This window comes from Medicago sativa, chromosome 1 (genome assembly GCF_051527215.1).
Source record: "Medicago sativa cultivar Bolivia chromosome 1, Bolivia_mono, whole genome shotgun sequence".
NCBI lineage: Eukaryota > Viridiplantae > Streptophyta > Magnoliopsida > Fabales > Fabaceae > Medicago > Medicago sativa.
Window position 1 is genome coordinate 18398688 of NC_140749.1, and position 16752 is coordinate 18415439.

Below are 16752 nucleotides of genomic sequence, written 5' to 3' on the forward strand. Positions count from 1 at the left end.
GGCAAAATCCGTCACCGATCTTGATAATTTATTTGGATTGAACGGTCCAAATCTAAAGTGGTGGGGAATCTATTTCCCTTAAAAAAAAACTAGAAAGACCAACATAGGATATGAACCAAAACAAAGGGACAAAACAAAACTACAGTTAAAAAAATAAACAAAACTACAGTTAACATGAATTTTATGCATAGATAGATTTATTTATTTTTTGTGTTTTCAGAGAAAATGGACATTTATAATTTGGAGTTTCGCCACAAGGTAAATTAAGTCTAGTAAAAAAAAAAATTAATCGAATGTACTTAAGAACAATTCGTTTTTTGTGGAGTTAATTAATCATTTGAGATGATCACTGCTTTGCATAGATAGATATTTAGATAAGAAAACCGGCAACAAGTACAGGTACAAGGAACCAAAAAGATTCTGAAGAGACATCATTAAAAAGACAAAACTAAATACAATCCATCACCTTCATCATCACATGCATTTTCTGTGCAACAAAACCAAACGACAAATATATTACCAAAATAATGCAACACTTTTGTCTTCAAACTCTACTTAGATTCTCACTCCTCTTCATTCACATGTGTTTCTCTTGTCTCTAAACAAAAACACTTCAACTCTTCAACTGTGTGTTTTTGTTGCATGACATGGATTCAAAGTCACTATGTTTCATGACCCATCAAGATATTTTCAATGTGGTTCGATCTGGTGATCTTGAAGGACTCAAAGAGGTGCTGAAACATGTTAACAAAGGTGAATCCTCAAATGGGCCATCATCATCAATTTCTGAATTCTTGTCCATGCAGAATGATGCTGGAGAAACGTTATTGTATATAGCTGCAGAAAATGGTGTTAACGATGTTTTCAGCTTCTTGTTAAGGTTATGTGATTTGGAGATACTCAAAATCAGGTCTAAATCTGATATGAATGCATTTCATGTTGCAGCTAAGCGTGGCCATTTAGGTATATTGTTTTTTCATATTGTTTCTAGCTATTCATTTTCATTCTTTTTCAGCAATTGGGTATATTTTATTGATGGATCAAACCTAGACATATTTTTTTGTTACTCCACTGAGCTACACCATCAGAATAGTTTCTGATTTTTTGTTGTTGTTATATACATGTAACATGCCATGTTTTAGAGTAATTTGTTCTTTTTATTCTAGTTGCGATCGTGATTGTGGTTATGCTGCGAGCCTTTATATTGCGGAAAAATGTGGCTGATTAGGTCCAAATTGATGTCGCGATATCGTTGCAGAGACCTAATGATTATGTATATTGCGATCCTCCCAATTGCGGTTAGGGACTCCGATTTTTTAAAATCATGTGATTAGTTATTCTACTTTTTTTTTTTTTTTGAAAGAATGATTAGTTATTCTACTTGAATCATTAGTTTTTCTCTTTTTATGAACCTGCCATGAATGAAATAGGTATGGTGATATAACACATCTTTTAAAAAAATTAGGATAGTAGCTGCAGTTTGATAATAATTCCTAAGCTTATAACTGCAATATCTGCTAGCTGCAGTATCTGCTACATATTCATAAGGTCTCACATGACAGGTCCTACAAAAGTAAAATATCAAGGCTAAGGGATAGTTACAATGTTGTCAATCCTAGTTTGCGAAAAATCGGAGTTTGTTCAAATTTCGTAATGCGACAATGCTATAGCACTGATATAGCAGCTATATGAGTCTGACCACAATTTGTACTTAATTGCATATCACGAAATAACAGCAGTTTGTTAAAATTCCATTGCGCTATAGTACCGCTATTATTTGACAACACTGGATAGTCATCAGATTGCAAATTTGTATTCTTAATTTCCTTCAATATTGCTGATATTAAGGATTTCAATTATGAAATATTAAAATGTCAATCTTTTTTTCCAGAAATTGTGAGGGAGATTTTGAGTACTTGGCCCGAGGCTTGTAAGTTATGCGACTCCTCGAACACTAGTCCACTTTATTTAGCTGCTGTTCAAGACCATTTGGATGTGGTGAATGCTATTTTGGATGTTGATGTCAGTTCAATGATGATAGTAAGGAAAAACGGCAAAACAGCGTTGCACAATGCGGCTAGGTATGGCATTCTCCGCATAGTGAAAGCACTTATTGCAAGGGACTCGGCAATTGTTTGCATCAAAGATAAAAAGGGTCAAACAGCACTTCATATGGCTGTAAAAGGACAGTGTACTTCAGTAGTGGAGGAGATATTACAAGCTGACCCAATGGTGTTAAACGAAAAAGATAAAAAGGGTAATACAGCTCTTCACATGGCTACTCGGAAAGCTCGTTCGCAGGTTAATTAAACCATCTTTTATTTCAGTTTTTTACCACTTGGTTGCTTTGCTTCAGTTTTGTTATAAACTAGTTCATCCATTATTTTAGACCTATGCATAATTATGTCATGTTCGTAGTTTTCTTGACACATTGTTATTCTATCTATTTCAGATAGTGAGCTTTTTGTTAAGCTATGCATCTATGAATGTCAATGCAATCAATAATCAGCAAGAAACAGCCTTGGATTTGGCAGATAAACTTCCGTACGGAGATTCATCTCTGGAAATCAAGGAAGCCCTTTCGGAATGCGGTGCCAAGAATGCCAGGAATATAGGCAAAGTGAATGAAGCCATGGAACTTAAAAGAGTTGTGAGTGATATAAAGCATGAGGTGCAGTCACAACTCGTACAGAATGAAAAAACTCGCAAACGAGTTTCTGGTATAGCTAAGGAATTGAGGAAAATCCATAGGGAAGCAATCCAAAACACCATAAATTCTGTTACAGTAGTTGCTGTCCTTTTTGCATCAATAGCCTTCATGGCTTTGTTCAGTTTGCCAGGTCAATATAGAAAGCAACAGCCGGAGGCAGGGAAGGCGAATATAGCTCACGAAGTTGCCTTCAGTGCTTTCTGTCTTTTGAATGCCACGTCTCTTTTCATTTCTCTCGCAGTTGTTGTTGTTCAAATCACTTTGGTAGCTTGGGACACAAGGGCTCAAAGACAGATTGTGTCGGTGATTAACAAGCTAATGTGGATGGCTTGTGCGTGCACTTGTGGAGCTTTTCTCGCAATAGCTTTTGTGGTTGTTGGAAAGGAAAGATGGATGGCTACTACTGTAACCGTTTTGGGAACACCAATTCTAGTTGGGACATTAGCTTACTTGTGCTACTTTGTGTTTCGGCGACATTTTGGATTCCGAAGTGAATCCCAGAGAGTACTAGCTAAGAGACCAAGTGGAAGCAAATCATTCTCCTGGTCTTACTCTGCACATATATCAGACGAGGAGGAATATAATTCTGATATTGAGAAGATATATGCTCTTTGAGCCGAGCGAGTGTGTTTATCCGGCCGATATAGAGAGAAAGTGAAACGTTAAAACAAGTTCTCTTAAGATTTTGAATGGCACAGTGGGATCATTTGCAGTCTCTCCTGCCTCTGCAGCGAAATCTCAATTTTAGGATTAACTAACAGCCGAGAGACTAATACCTTCGACCATTAGATTGATCCAACACCTGAGATTTGACTCGAGCAAATGGAGGGACTGGAGAGTATCCGAGACTTCAGATGGCCTTGTCATGTGAAAATTTTCTCTCTTTTGGAAAATAAATAAGTGGCTTCTATCAGAATTTGTAAATGTATATGATAGGAGAGATAAACATAAAATTCTCATGTGCCACTGCCAAGGTCTGGTAAACTTTAAACAGGAGAGTTTTTACTACATTGTTTGCTAGGATTTGGCTGCTTAATTTGCAGTTAGCTATTAAGCTTTTCTGAGAAAATTGGTGGGATTTCATATTATGTTACTGATAATATGAAGCCTGATGTTGATTTATGTATATAAAAAAAATACAAATAAACTTCTACTATGCTTGTACCTTGCTCTGGAATCATGAGAAGAGTTTCACATAATTTTGTTGGGGTTAGACCTTGATTATTAAGCTTATGAGAAGCTTTATTTTGCTATGAAATTATTTAGGTACAAGGAGGGGCTACTACACACTATTTATGATTGTTTCATTTTCTAAAATGCCAATTTGGTTGCCTTACAGGTTACTTGTTTAAGAGTAAAATGAAGTAATGACAAAGACAGTCAAAAAAGTGGGTTGGATGCAAATATCTCTCTAATATTTATAAGTTGATAGGCATTAGCAATGCATTCACATTGGGAGTATGTCTTAGATATGAAATGAGATTCCTATAAATTTCATCTGATAAAAAAATGTACATTGAAAAGAGGGTTTTGGTAGTATTCTTTGTTGGAGTTTGTTTGTTAATGCTAAGCAAAGGGGGTTTTTACCAATTTAGTGCCTTTGAGAACTTCAGAAGTGTCTTTTTGGGATTAATTAATTAAATTTTTAAATGAAAACCCTTCTGCAAATTGCATAAGGTCATTGGTAGTTAATCACACTCATTAGGCGGTTTTACAAAACTTTTGGCATCATATGAAAGATTAAATACATTGTAAAATGCGATAATTTATTTTTAATTAGAAATGTTTAAAAATTTAAACCATAAGAGAATAAAATTATGCTGTACTACTAGTACCTATTTTTTTGCACTATTTATGGCGTTGGTTCATCTTTTAACAGGAGTTCAAGTAGGTTAATTATTTCTGTACGATGCCTATATTTCAAATCCATGGACGACTTATGTAAATGATTATTATAATATTATGACTTAATGTGACTTTTTTTTAATATGGTTGTGTTGGGTTAGGATGTGAAGCACACGTGCTTACAGGAAAGATATGTTAGGGCAAGCAAGGCATCAAAGTGTTAGGGAGTAGTCAAGTAAACTCAAATTAGCAATGCATATTTTTTTGTTTTTGTTTTTTGGTGGTGTGCAATGCATATGTTTATAAGTGTCAATTTAAGTTATTTTACACAAAATAAAAAAGTTATAAATAAGTGAAAGAGTGTATAATGAGACATTATTCTTTTTTAATAGTACACTCGATATAAAATGGATAAAACATATTTTAGCATTATTTCTATCTTTCGGAGGCATAGGAGGAGCATATAATTTACCCTAAATTATAAGAAACTTTACTAGATAAAATATCCCATCTAGGCTCTAGCCCACAAGGATTTCAACAAAAATAACAGAACCACGTGAGCATCACGTTCTTCTACAAGGTCAAAAGAATAGCCCAGAAAACCCCCAAGTTTCATCTTGATTCCAAAACCCAATATTCACCATCCCAACCTCTATAAATAAAACGAGCTACTATGATTTACAATTTTACAAATCATACCCGACCGACCCCATTCAAAGTTCATATGCACTGATTAGACTCCACATAGATAGAAACAACATTAGAATTATAGTTGTAGTTGCCCTGAATTTCTCCTTGATCTTGAAGGAGGGACATTTAGATCAATAGACTGAGGTTTCTGTGGCTCTTCCTCTTGTTGCGCCTCCTGCAAATAGTGAAAACAATGACATCAGAAAACAGAGTGAATCAGAAGGATTTCTAAACTCATGCACCAATAATTTAAATTTGATAAATTCTCAACTAATAATTTATGAATTTAATTCATATGCACCGACAGGGTAAATATTTTTTACACTGACAGTCAATCACAATCATCGAATCACTAAAAAAATTGAGTTTAACTATATTTATCTTAAAAAGTCTTACAATGGGTGATTTGTGATTGATTTGACTGAGTAAAAATTTTTACAATGCTAGATATGAAAATAATCACATACTCTACATGAAACATTTTAAAATAATAAAAAATCAACAAGCAGAATGAAGAGGCTAGCAACCTTTGATAATGAAGGGGACAAACTGAGGCTAGCGACTTTTGGTAATGAAGTGGATAAACTGCGTGACGTTCTTCGTGATTTAGCATGTACCCGATGTTGCTGCTGCATTTTCTGAAACTGTTGTAGCCTTGCAGCAAAGTTAATTGCATTATATGAGCTCCCACCATCTTCAGTAACATCACCATCCTCTTTTGTTCCATCAGGCATCTGAGGAAGAAATTGGTAATAATCCCCGGAAGGCTCTCTATTCAGTTGCGCGCGATTGAAAGAATACGACGGCACAGCTTTTAAACGAGTTTTTAGTATCTTAAAGGCTGCACTTTGCTGCATAGTGGTACAAAAATATGAGTCAAACTGTAAACAGCATGCCATAAATTCAAAACTTGCACCAGTAGATTCTGAACGACGACATATATACTAGGTATGTTGATAAATGTATGCTTTTTAGTTACACAAATGTTGTTATATGCACTGATTGAATAGTTCTTCATAACTGACTTATTATATACTAATACTAAATGTCTTGCAAATCAAAAGGTGTGCAAAATGAAGGGAATGCATATAATATACCACATCCCTTCCTCAGAAATAGCTATTACATAACTGAATTAAAATAAGAAAAGTATCTATTTTAAGAACAGAGTAATATACACCAGTAAAAAGAGTAAAGGGGAGAGAGAGAGAGAGAGAGAGAGAGAGAGAGAGAGAGAGAGAGAGAGAGAGACAGAGAGAGACAGAGAGAGAGAGAGACAGACAGAATTCAAGTAATAAAACCAGCGCTGAAGTTTAAAAAATCACCTCCTACCAAGAAAGGATGTTGAAACACACTCGACTCTTACAAGACAATTAAAGAGCTAACAACTTTTTAATTGCAGATACCTGAGGTAGCAACATCAGAAGACCATACAATGCTTTGAATAGCCATAAATATCTTGCAGGATCGAGAAGCTGCAAAGTTAAAGTTCTAGTACATGAGAGAAGTAAACCACAAGTTCAAAATAAAACTATCCATTAGCCACATAACTAATGAGTAATACTATTATAAGCACAAAAAACACCATAAGAATCATATTTTATACTCCCTCCGGTCCTCTTTATAAGAGAAACTTGAGTCAACAAAAATTAATGTATCTGGTTATAAATTCAGTCTAGATACATTGAGTTTTGTTGACCCAATTTTCTCTTATAAATAGGACCGGAGGGAGTAATTAGGGACGAATGGAGCATTACAAAACTTAAACATGCACATTGAATTAAAAATGGTCTGTTTTGATTAAGCACCTGCAATCTAAGATAAGCAAAGATTGGAGTTTCCAGCAAGCGAATCAATTTATCCAGTTGGACTAAAAACTTCACATTTATATCCTCCTCCTCCAGAGATTGAATAACAGCACTTGCATGTCGGTAAGTCTGTGGTGGAAAATGCAAAATTTAATTACATAAATGGGGGTGTGAACCAAATAAAGCTAAAGCTAGATCCACAGAAAAAAATCGTTTACTGTGTGTCCAATTGCACAATGGGCTGGAGAAAGAAAGATTTAAAATGGAAACAAATGAACATAACCAAGTTATAGATGATATATACCTGAGCTACAAAGCAGAGACTTATAATTGCCATTGGAGAATGACACCAAGAGGCATACAAAGAAATATACAAGTCCTTCCCAGCAGGATTTACTAGTGATTGCTTTAAAAGATCTCGAATCTCAGACAATTCTGATGATGTAAGTAAGATCAAATTCAAAGCCTGAAAAGTTTTTTCAAAGGGAAGAAAAACATATACAGTGAATACTGTTTCACCACATAGGATTGTCTGAATTTCAGACTCATAAAAAACAAAGAAATCGAACAATGAAGCAGTTAAAGGCAACAAAAAGATATTATTGCCAATGGTGTCCCGGAACTGTTACCCCAAAAACATCTAAAAAAGGGCAGCCTGGTGCACAAAGCATTAACTTCTGTGGTTCTATAAAATGGATTATAGCCTACAATAGAGGGCCATACAGCATTTTTAGGTCACCAACAAAAACAAATTTCCATCAAATAGCAGAAGCCATGATCATTGCAATCTTGCACTTCCAACTCCATTGAAGTACAATTTAAGTTTGTTAAATATGCTGTTGGCTAGACCCTAAAAAATATTATGATTTTCCCATTAACCCTTCCATTACATTTCACTATTATCTAAGCACCATTAATTATGTTTTCGGTTTCTAAAAATATCATAATGACCTTAACAAGTCCTCAATATAATATTTTGTTTACCAAATGCTCTGTCTAGTTGCATGCCACGTGTGCACTTAACAATTGAATGCAACTGAGTACCAGTGACGGACCCAGGAAATTTGAGTAGTGAGGGCAGTATTTAAAATAATGAATAAGTAAATTCAATTTAGGTTTAAAATATTAAAAAAGTATGTTTTAAAAAAACAAACCAAGGAAAAGAAGAATAAAATTGGAAAGAATTTAATTAGCGTATTCTATCGGTATATAATTATTCTACACATACATCCAATGATGTGCTGCTACGAAGAAGACTATTTTTGACTAACAAAGTGCACAATCAATGACTATTTTAAAATTTTGATACATTTAGGGACTATTGTGACTATTTGTTACACATTAAAAGACCAAAATGATCATTACCCTATTATTATATTTTATTATACTTATAAATATATGACATTAAAGAAGAAGAGACCATAACTAAGAGTCAAACTACAAGCTAAACCAAGTAACATAACCAAGTAACATATATATGAATGGAAAAAAATTAAAATTGGTGTGAGGGCCTTGGCCCACATAGCTCTCTATGTGGGTCCGTCCCTGCTGAGTACTGACAAAGAGATCATTTGGTAAACGAAATAACTTTATGGAGGACTTATTTTGAAAAAATTTAAAATAGGGCAAATGGGAAAATAGCAAAATTTTGAGTGACCAAAAAACATGTACTCCATAATATTTTTTAAAACATGAATGTTGGATGAATCTACAGCGTCCAAAAGCTACAGTAACCTTGCAAAGTTAGCTAGTTGTGTTGTAAGAAAAGAGTGAACACCAAATCCTACCCATTAATCGAAACAGTTATGTCTCTCCATCCACATAACAAAGCATATTATTATTAATGAAACAACAACATGAAAATCTAAGGCAGCTATTTGTTTAGCTCAGGGAAAAGTCAAACAAACCTGAACCATAATTGATGCAAAATCCAAATCAGATTCTCCTTCTAATATTGTAGAAAGTTCACGGTAGACTCTCTCGGCATTCAAAAGCACACAAAGGCGACGGATTATCAAAGCACCACGCCTAGATTTAATTGTATAAAATGAAAATTTTAGTGAAAGGATAAACTATTATTTAACTGGAAGAATACATATGACCGGATGAAGGAAAATAGCTTACTTTTCCAAAAGAGAATTATCTAGTCTGAAATTGTGCACAAGGAAAACGACAAGATGCCGGAAGTGCTGAGGATCTCTTGCAATGCATGCATGAACATCAAGAACTAAAAGAACAACCTATTTGATATTAAAAAATTCAGATGAATTAATGATAATTCATGTGAATAATTTCCAGGTTCCACAATTAAACAATATAGCATACAAGGGAATCGTCAAAAATATCACTTCTTCATTCAGTCAGGCACAAGAGCAATGTTTAAATAACAAACCAGAGACTAATGGTAATCAAGAGTTTCAGAATTATAGAACAAAAATGAGTTTTTAGAGTGAGATTGATTTGTTAGAGATAAGAAATACATAAAGGGTAAGAAGTCATTCCTAATATGAGGGCGAGCCAATGTGGCTTCAAAGAAAAATAAACATGTATAAGAACAAGTTGAAATCCTTTGGCTTGTGATTAGAAATAGAGAACCCAAGCCACTCACCTGCTCCACCTTCCAAAACACCATATTCGGTATTGCAATTATTTGTCAAGGCATTTTAGTATGTATTTACACATTTTCTAGATATTTAGAAGTAAATTATTTGATTTAATAAAAAAAATGGGATATAAGAAGGTATTAGGTGAAATTACCTCATCAGATGGATCTGAAAGTGCTTTGAGTAGGGTGTCAAATATGTCATTTAGGTATGTCAAAACCTGTTTCAGACAAGTAATCAGTTGCAAGTCATAATCACCAATGGATATATGGAATGTAAAGCGAAAAAAGTGATTACTCCGAGAAGGGCTTGACAATTACAAAATAAAGTTTTACACAAAATAGAGAAAGTCAGAATAAATTGGTAGACTAATGTATGTTTTCCAATCCTCATGACCAAACAATAAATTGAAGTGCCCGTGTTTCATTGGCTTTTGGACTGACGGTGAACCTATAATCAAAAATCTATACATAGGGCATAAAAAATAGAATGTTTCAAGAGACAGTAGCGTCAAAATGGGCATGACATTGAGCTCTATGATAGACATCAGGGAGGATATTAATATAGCAGCCTTTATGTATCAAAACAGAAGATGACAATAATCTAATCACCTCAATGCGATGTCTGTTTAACAGGGTTGATATCCAATGCAAAGCTTCGATTCGAGTAGCCTCCCATTCACTAGAGAGTTGCCTAACCAAGCAAACCATTCCCAAAATAATAATCAGTGCAAACTATAGTTGGTTAAACAAAAGGGATTCTCTCGCGATCATTTTACAGTAGCCTGACTATTGCTCACCACTGTAAAAATCATTTTTTTTCAGTTACAAGTTATATGAAATTCAAACCCAGCCTTTTTCCAAGGTTAGAAAACTACACCTCCTTGCAATGGAGAGGATTGCTCCTACATCAAACGCTTCAGCTGGATCGGCATTGATTGCTCGTAGCTCTTCATTGGTTTCCCGAGCAACCTTACAAATAAGCCACAAACAAATTATTTCACATTCGTTGATGTACTTGTACTGAGTTCTACATGCCAGGCAACACTAAAATATGGGACAAAATGGAGAACTTGAAAAGTAAATTGTAAAAAGAAAGTGAGGAAAACACAACCCTACCACTCTAATTTTCTCTTCTTTATCGGATATGCAAGGCAGAATGGCTCCAAGAATGTCAGCATAGTATGGAACAAGCTGGTCTCCACCAAGTTTGACAAATTCATTTATCTGTTGAAACATCAAAGCAGACATTATTTGAGAAAAATAATGAACAAAACAATAATAATTTTAACAGGATGCCAACGCTAAGCAAAACACTGATGACAGTAAAGACTTGTTTAACAAGTCATAAAATTGCAATGCCACTTACCCATGTGATAGCTGTTAACCTAGTAAATTCATCTGGAGAACCAGCCCTCTGTACCAGAATTTCAGCCATTCGACCATAATCTACAGACTTCAAGAGTAGCACTGCTTGAGTCAGAAAATTACAAATGAACAAAACATATTGCAAATGCTTCAAAATAGTACACATAAATGATGCACAGCATAGTTAATCAACACAAAATGCACAAAAAAAAAAAAAAAAAAAAAAAACAGTAGTCGTCAAATAGATAAATCCTTAACATGGGAAACCTACAAAAGTGGATAATAGCTGCAATTGAATCTTCCCCAGTGAGCTAACAGGGGAAAAATGACAAAAGCAGAACTGGCACCTGAATAATTCCAAAAGATTTGCTACTAAAACAAAATATAAAAATATAATAGAAGAAATCTTACTGGAGAGTTCTTTATCTCTTGAAGAAACTCAGAAAGAGCTGAATCAGCTTGTTGACGTATTTCATGACTTGAATCACTCAACATATTAAACAAACCTGAGGCATTTATAAATGATTAGATGGTTTGATTTTGTACAAAGATGTCGAGAAAAACTCGTTCTTTGATTGATGCACTCACCATCAAGAAAATCAGGAAGAAAGCCCAGCATATCAATATCTGGGACACTGTCCAATACAGTAATCCATCCTACCAAAAACTGGCGGACATATGGATTTAGTACATTCATGCGCTCCCTCAATAATGGTATAAATTCTTCAATACTGAATATCAAAAAATGAAAGAAGAGGGGTATGAAGCAGTATAAGTTACATTAGGAGATTCACATGTCAAAAGTCTCTTTGAAAGGCAAGATAGTCATACAGAAAAGCATATACAGTTAAAACTCTATAAATTAATAATGTCAGGACCGGAGAAATTTATTAATTTAGAGAGTTATTAATTTATCGATAAATTAATAATTATTAATTTAAAGAGTTTTTAAGTAATTATACTGTACATACCAAAGAAAAAGGCAAATTAGTGTATGCCTCTTAGAATTACGTTGCAGCGAACATTGGGACTCAACGTAAATTAGTAACTACTGTGTTCATATGCATTGGAAATCAATAATGACTTTTGAAGTACAGTAAATGTAAACAAGAGGAACAAATGTGTTCAATGTATTCTTAATATATTTTTTTCAATTTCTATGAATTATTAATTTATGATTTTCTTGGGACCGAAAATTATAAAGGGATCTCCCGAAAAATTATTATCTTATTATTTTATCGAGTTTTTCAATTTTTTACATTGGCCCAAATCGGGACCGGACAAATTTATTATTTTAGAGAGTTTATTAATTTACCGAGTATTAATTTAAAGAGTTTCTACTGTAGTTTAATAGTAAGAGAGTGCACCTGAACTGATCACTTTCGGTCACAATATCCTGTGTTAAAAGATTAGAGTGTAATCAATAGTTAATCAAAAAAGATTTGAATCATTAATTAGCTAATCTCTATTTGGATAACATTTGATGTATGAAAGCATGTAGGAGTTTTAAAAGGCTTGTTGGAGTTCAGGAGAAACTTATTATACCTTCACAAGTCGATCTAAGAGATGTGCAGCACTTTGTACATTGGCATCTGAATCTGCAGAAAGCTTGCATAAGGCATCAAAGATCTGGTTGAAGAATACAATAAAGTCTCCTCTCACAACCTAGCAACAAAACACAATTCACATTGGATGATTTTATATTATTCGATTCAAGCTTTATATAAGTAAGCATAATCAACTCCTCACCTTAGCAATGTTATATAGTGCTTCACAAGCATAATAACGAACTCTGCTATCTTGATCGGAGAAAGAATTTAACACAGGAGGCACAATTTGCTATCAAACAAAAGATATGTAGGTAAGAAGAACGAAAATGAAAATACAAATACACATTATATACACACAAAACATACTCTCATATAACACATGTTGTCACGCACATATGGAATAATGTCAATTAAGCTTTCAAAAAAATAAAAGATGATACTAAATGACGTGGTTTTCCAAAATTAATTGTGCAAATAGATAATACTAAATGACGTGGTTTTCCAAAATTAATTGTGCAACAGATAATACTAAATGACGTGGTTTTCCAAAATTTCTCATGCTAAATAGACAATGCAAAAGTGCAGTTGGAGTATGTTCAACGATAGTAAAAGCAACGCATTGATACAGAATAATAATGAAAATTATGTGGTTTTCCAAAATTAATGTGCAACAGATAATGCTAAATGACGTGGTTTTCCAAAATTTCTCGTGCTATATACACAATGCAAAAGTGCAGTTGGAGTACGTACAACTATAGTAAAAGCCACGCATTGACCCAGAATAATTATGTATATGACGTGGTTTTCCAAAATTAATAGTGCAACAGATAATACTAAATGACGTGGTTTTCCAAAATTTCTCGAGCTATATAGACAATGCAAAAGTGCAGTTGGAGTACGTTCAACTATATTAAAAGCCACACATTGACACAGAAAAATAATGTGAATGACATGGTTTTCCAAAATTAATTGTGCAACAGATAATACTAACGACGTGGTTTTCCAAAATCAGCAGATAATGCTAATGACATGGTTTTCCAGAATTTATCGTGCTATATAGACAATGCAAAAGTGCAGTTGGAGTACGTTCAACTATAGTAAAAGCTACACATTGAAAAAGAATAATAATGTAAATGAGGTGATTTTCCAAAATTAATTGTGCAACAGATAATCCTAAATGACATGGTTTTCCAAAATTTCCCGTGCTATTTAGACAGTGCAAAAGTGCAGTTGGAGTACCTTCAACTATAGTAAAAGCCACATATTGACACAGAATACTAATGTTTCCAAATATTAGAATTAGAATATCTTACTTAAATCGCAAAAATAATTTTACACACCTACATGTGTACAACTGTAAAATATCAACTTTTATAAGCAATCCCAAGGAAGCCTGATATAAACTTAAATGGAAAGCAGTTCAAAAAAAAATTACTTTAATCATAGGCTTAATAACACTATGTTCTTACTCAGTAGGAGGGAAAAAGTGCTACATACACTAAAGAAAGGATTTAATGCACCATGAAAAGTGAATTATTCAACCCCATTATAAGATAAAGCGGGAAGGCTATATGAAATTTTGCACCAAGATACTTTCTTATATTGTTTTCTACATTCGAAAAACTTAAGTGATTCGTCAAATCCCTTCATCTCACCCTCAACAGAGATTTGTGTTATGGGGTGCCTAAGCCTCACGTCGACTGGTATGGGATGCTCAATGAAGTACTTAATTGGATTTGTTCTACAAAGAAGCATGGGTGATTTTAAAATGGTACGGGTATGCCTACCGTACCCGTGGGACTCCTGTATTTCTCGTATTCCGTTTTAAGTGAAATTTGCGGTTTTTCATATATTAATGTAATAACATAAACACATAATATAAGTTGTGTAGTTGAGCTTCTTTGTTGTTGTAACCTAACGCAATTTTTAACTTTAAAACTTTTATTGCAATGTTTTGATCTGAATTGAGCAGTTTAGATCTCTCACGTTACGTTATAGAATAAAACTCTCATACTTTAGATTGATGTACCCATACCTAGATTAATTTTGAAAATGACATATCTCGTACCTGGTACCAGACACATACCCATGCATCATGGGCTCTAACCAATTGATAGCTAACTTTTAAGGGAGGACTTCCAGAGTACTTTGATACTCATCAATTGATATCAGAGAGGGGTTGACTGGAAAGGCCAAATGAATCACTAGCAGAATACAACTGACTGAACTTCAGCATTCAAGAGGGATACTATGTTAGTAACTCAGGTATTATGGGTGTCTAAGTCCCGCATCGATTAGTATGAGATGTTTTGTATAGTAATTTAGTAGCTAGGTTTTTTTCCCTTCATAGAATGTTATTTAAGTGCTCAGGTACTTATCGATTATCATATGACAAACACAGCCCTGAAGCTTATACTCTCTCTCTCTCACACATACACAAATATTCTTTTCCATAAGATCCAATGTCAACTACCAAGATTCTAAGTACACTATAATAAACTTTACATAATTTCGCAAGATGCAAACTACCAAGACTCCAAGTACAACCATATGAAGCATAGCCCATCACAAACACACGCACATAGTTGTCGCGCACAAGCACACAAATATTAAAGTAACATGTATGCAACCCTCACCTCGAGATGCTGAGCAGCTTCATTGGTCAAACCAACAGTAGCAGCAGCTAAACTTATCAACCCACCCTTTAACAAACCAAAACAATAACAATAATCACAACATACTCAAATTATTAAACTAAACCAATAAATCAACAATACCAAAATTCAAAAACATAAGTTTAAGAATGAACACCCATTTCGGTCCCTCACAATTTTCATTAGTCGCCGACATTTTCATACAGATGACAAATTAGTCCCCACTCATTACAACAAAGAAACTAATTCATCCCAGTATGAAAATGTCGAAGACTATTATGGGTATTATTTTTTGTCAGAGACTAAATTGGACCGCGGTAAAATTGTGATAATTCACTCTTAAAACTACCTTGCGATGATTGGCTTGTGGTGAATAAGTAAATTCAGTAGTCAACAAAGTAATGACAGCAGTAATCTTATCATGATCACCAGCAGAAGCAAGCTGCTTCACAATCCCCTCAACCTAATTCCACAACAATTCCCTCAAATTTCACCAAATTTTCAACAATCAACTGAAAAAAATTAAAAAATTGAAAATCACGATGAACAAAACCTCGAGTGCAGCATTTTTGCGTTTTTCGTAAAGCTTATCGGCGAGGTTACGGAGCACGGCGGCCGGCATGACAGTGAGAGCATCCGCCATTGAAACAGGTTGAAATCAGAAACGAATGAAGTGAAATTGAAATTGAAATTAATATGAAATTCGTTTTCGGATCATTTCCTGCTCGAAACGAAACATTGCGGATTTCGTTTCGAGAATGGAAATTTTGATTTTATTGGAATTGCGATTCAGGATTCAGAAGAGAAATTGAAAATCAGATCTAGAAATTGGAATTGGAATTGAATTTTTCCGTTTGTGTGAAATTGTAGTTGAAATTTGGAGCTATATGAAATTTGAAGTTTCTTTTTTAGGATTTAAGATAATTAATAATAATTAAGGAGTGAATGAGTGTGTGTTTCTGTTTCTGAGAAACTGTTGAGCTGGAAAAAAGAGGAAATCACGGAATTCTCCTTAACTTTTTTAGGAGTGAAGACGATCCACAATAAAAAGGTCTTAACTCTTACCTGTGAGCCTAACTCGAATCTCGGACACCCAACTTATTCATTTATAAGGTGAATTCTAGTCATTAGATTAACTGAAAAAAAAAAAAAAAAAAAGTCTTACCCTATAAGTTTTGGTATTTATTAAGTATTAGTACTATTGTCGAAGATAACAGAGGGAGAAAAATAAGGAGAGAATTGTCAAAAAATTATCACACTAAAATAATTGTACAAATATCATTTATCTACGATCTTATATTCAAAGCAAGAGAGTTGAGTTCATGTTGTTTTAAAATATTGGTCGGCTAATTTTATTATTTTTTGCATCATCCATCCAAATTACTTTCCTTTATAGTACATTATCCTATTTTGAAAAGGTATTTTGTCCACAGTATTGTTTAGAAAGAAAAGTGATGAACCAGTTTGCTTTTGGCTTTGGGTGTGGCTATGGTTTGATGATTTTTTTTAATTAAAGATTTGAATT

At 34.0% G+C, this 16752-nt stretch overlaps 2 protein-coding genes across 2 annotated transcripts; one reads left to right on the forward strand and one right to left on the reverse strand.

The window, feature by feature from the left end:
* The first annotated feature begins 526 nt into the window (after positions 1–526).
* On the forward strand, positions 527–3909 carry LOC146953311 (ankyrin repeat-containing protein At2g01680-like). Its single transcript, XM_085708644.1, has 3 exons — positions 527–963; positions 1892–2301; positions 2453–3909. The coding sequence occupies exons 1-3, from the start codon at positions 648–650 to the stop codon at positions 3323–3325; spliced, it is 1599 nt and encodes a 532-aa protein (XP_085564770.1). The 5' UTR covers positions 527–647; the 3' UTR covers positions 3326–3909.
* A 1049-nt stretch (positions 3910–4958) lies between these two features.
* Positions 4959–16241, reverse strand: LOC146953312 (protein VAC14 homolog). The gene is made up of 20 exons (XM_085708635.1): positions 15781–16241; positions 15577–15690; positions 15210–15275; positions 12773–12862; positions 12569–12688; positions 12391–12419; positions 11612–11754; positions 11435–11529; positions 11025–11111; positions 10775–10882; positions 10536–10627; positions 10268–10349; positions 9811–9876; positions 9178–9293; positions 8961–9081; positions 7358–7519; positions 7054–7182; positions 6652–6720; positions 5773–6096; positions 4959–5420 (listed from the first exon to the last, which is right to left on the reverse strand). The coding sequence occupies exons 1-20, from the start codon at positions 15868–15870 to the stop codon at positions 5322–5324; spliced, it is 2202 nt and encodes a 733-aa protein (XP_085564761.1). The 5' UTR covers positions 15871–16241; the 3' UTR covers positions 4959–5321.
* Between the last annotated feature and the right edge of the window lie 511 nt (positions 16242–16752).

Bases quoted from the DNA above. Each gene is read 5' to 3' on its own strand.
- LOC146953311 (XM_085708644.1), top strand. From the start codon at position 648: ATGGATTCAAAGTCACTATGTTTCATGACCCATCAAGATATTTTCAAT. The intron at 964-1,891 runs GTATATTGTTTT...CTTTTTTTCCAG, and splicing joins AGCTAAGCGTGGCCATTTAG to AAATTGTGAGGGAGATTTTG. The intron at 2,302-2,452 runs GTTAATTAAACC...TATCTATTTCAG, and splicing joins CTCGGAAAGCTCGTTCGCAG to ATAGTGAGCTTTTTGTTAAG.
- LOC146953312 (XM_085708635.1), bottom strand. From the start codon at position 15,870: ATGGCGGATGCTCTCACTGTCATGCCGGCCGCCGTGCTCCGTAACCTC. The intron at 9,294-9,810 runs GTAATTTCACCT...AATATCAAATAG, and splicing joins TTTCAGATCCATCTGATGAG to GTTGTTCTTTTAGTTCTTGA. The intron at 9,082-9,177 runs GTAAGCTATTTT...AATTAAATCTAG, and splicing joins GATAATTCTCTTTTGGAAAA to GCGTGGTGCTTTGATAATCC.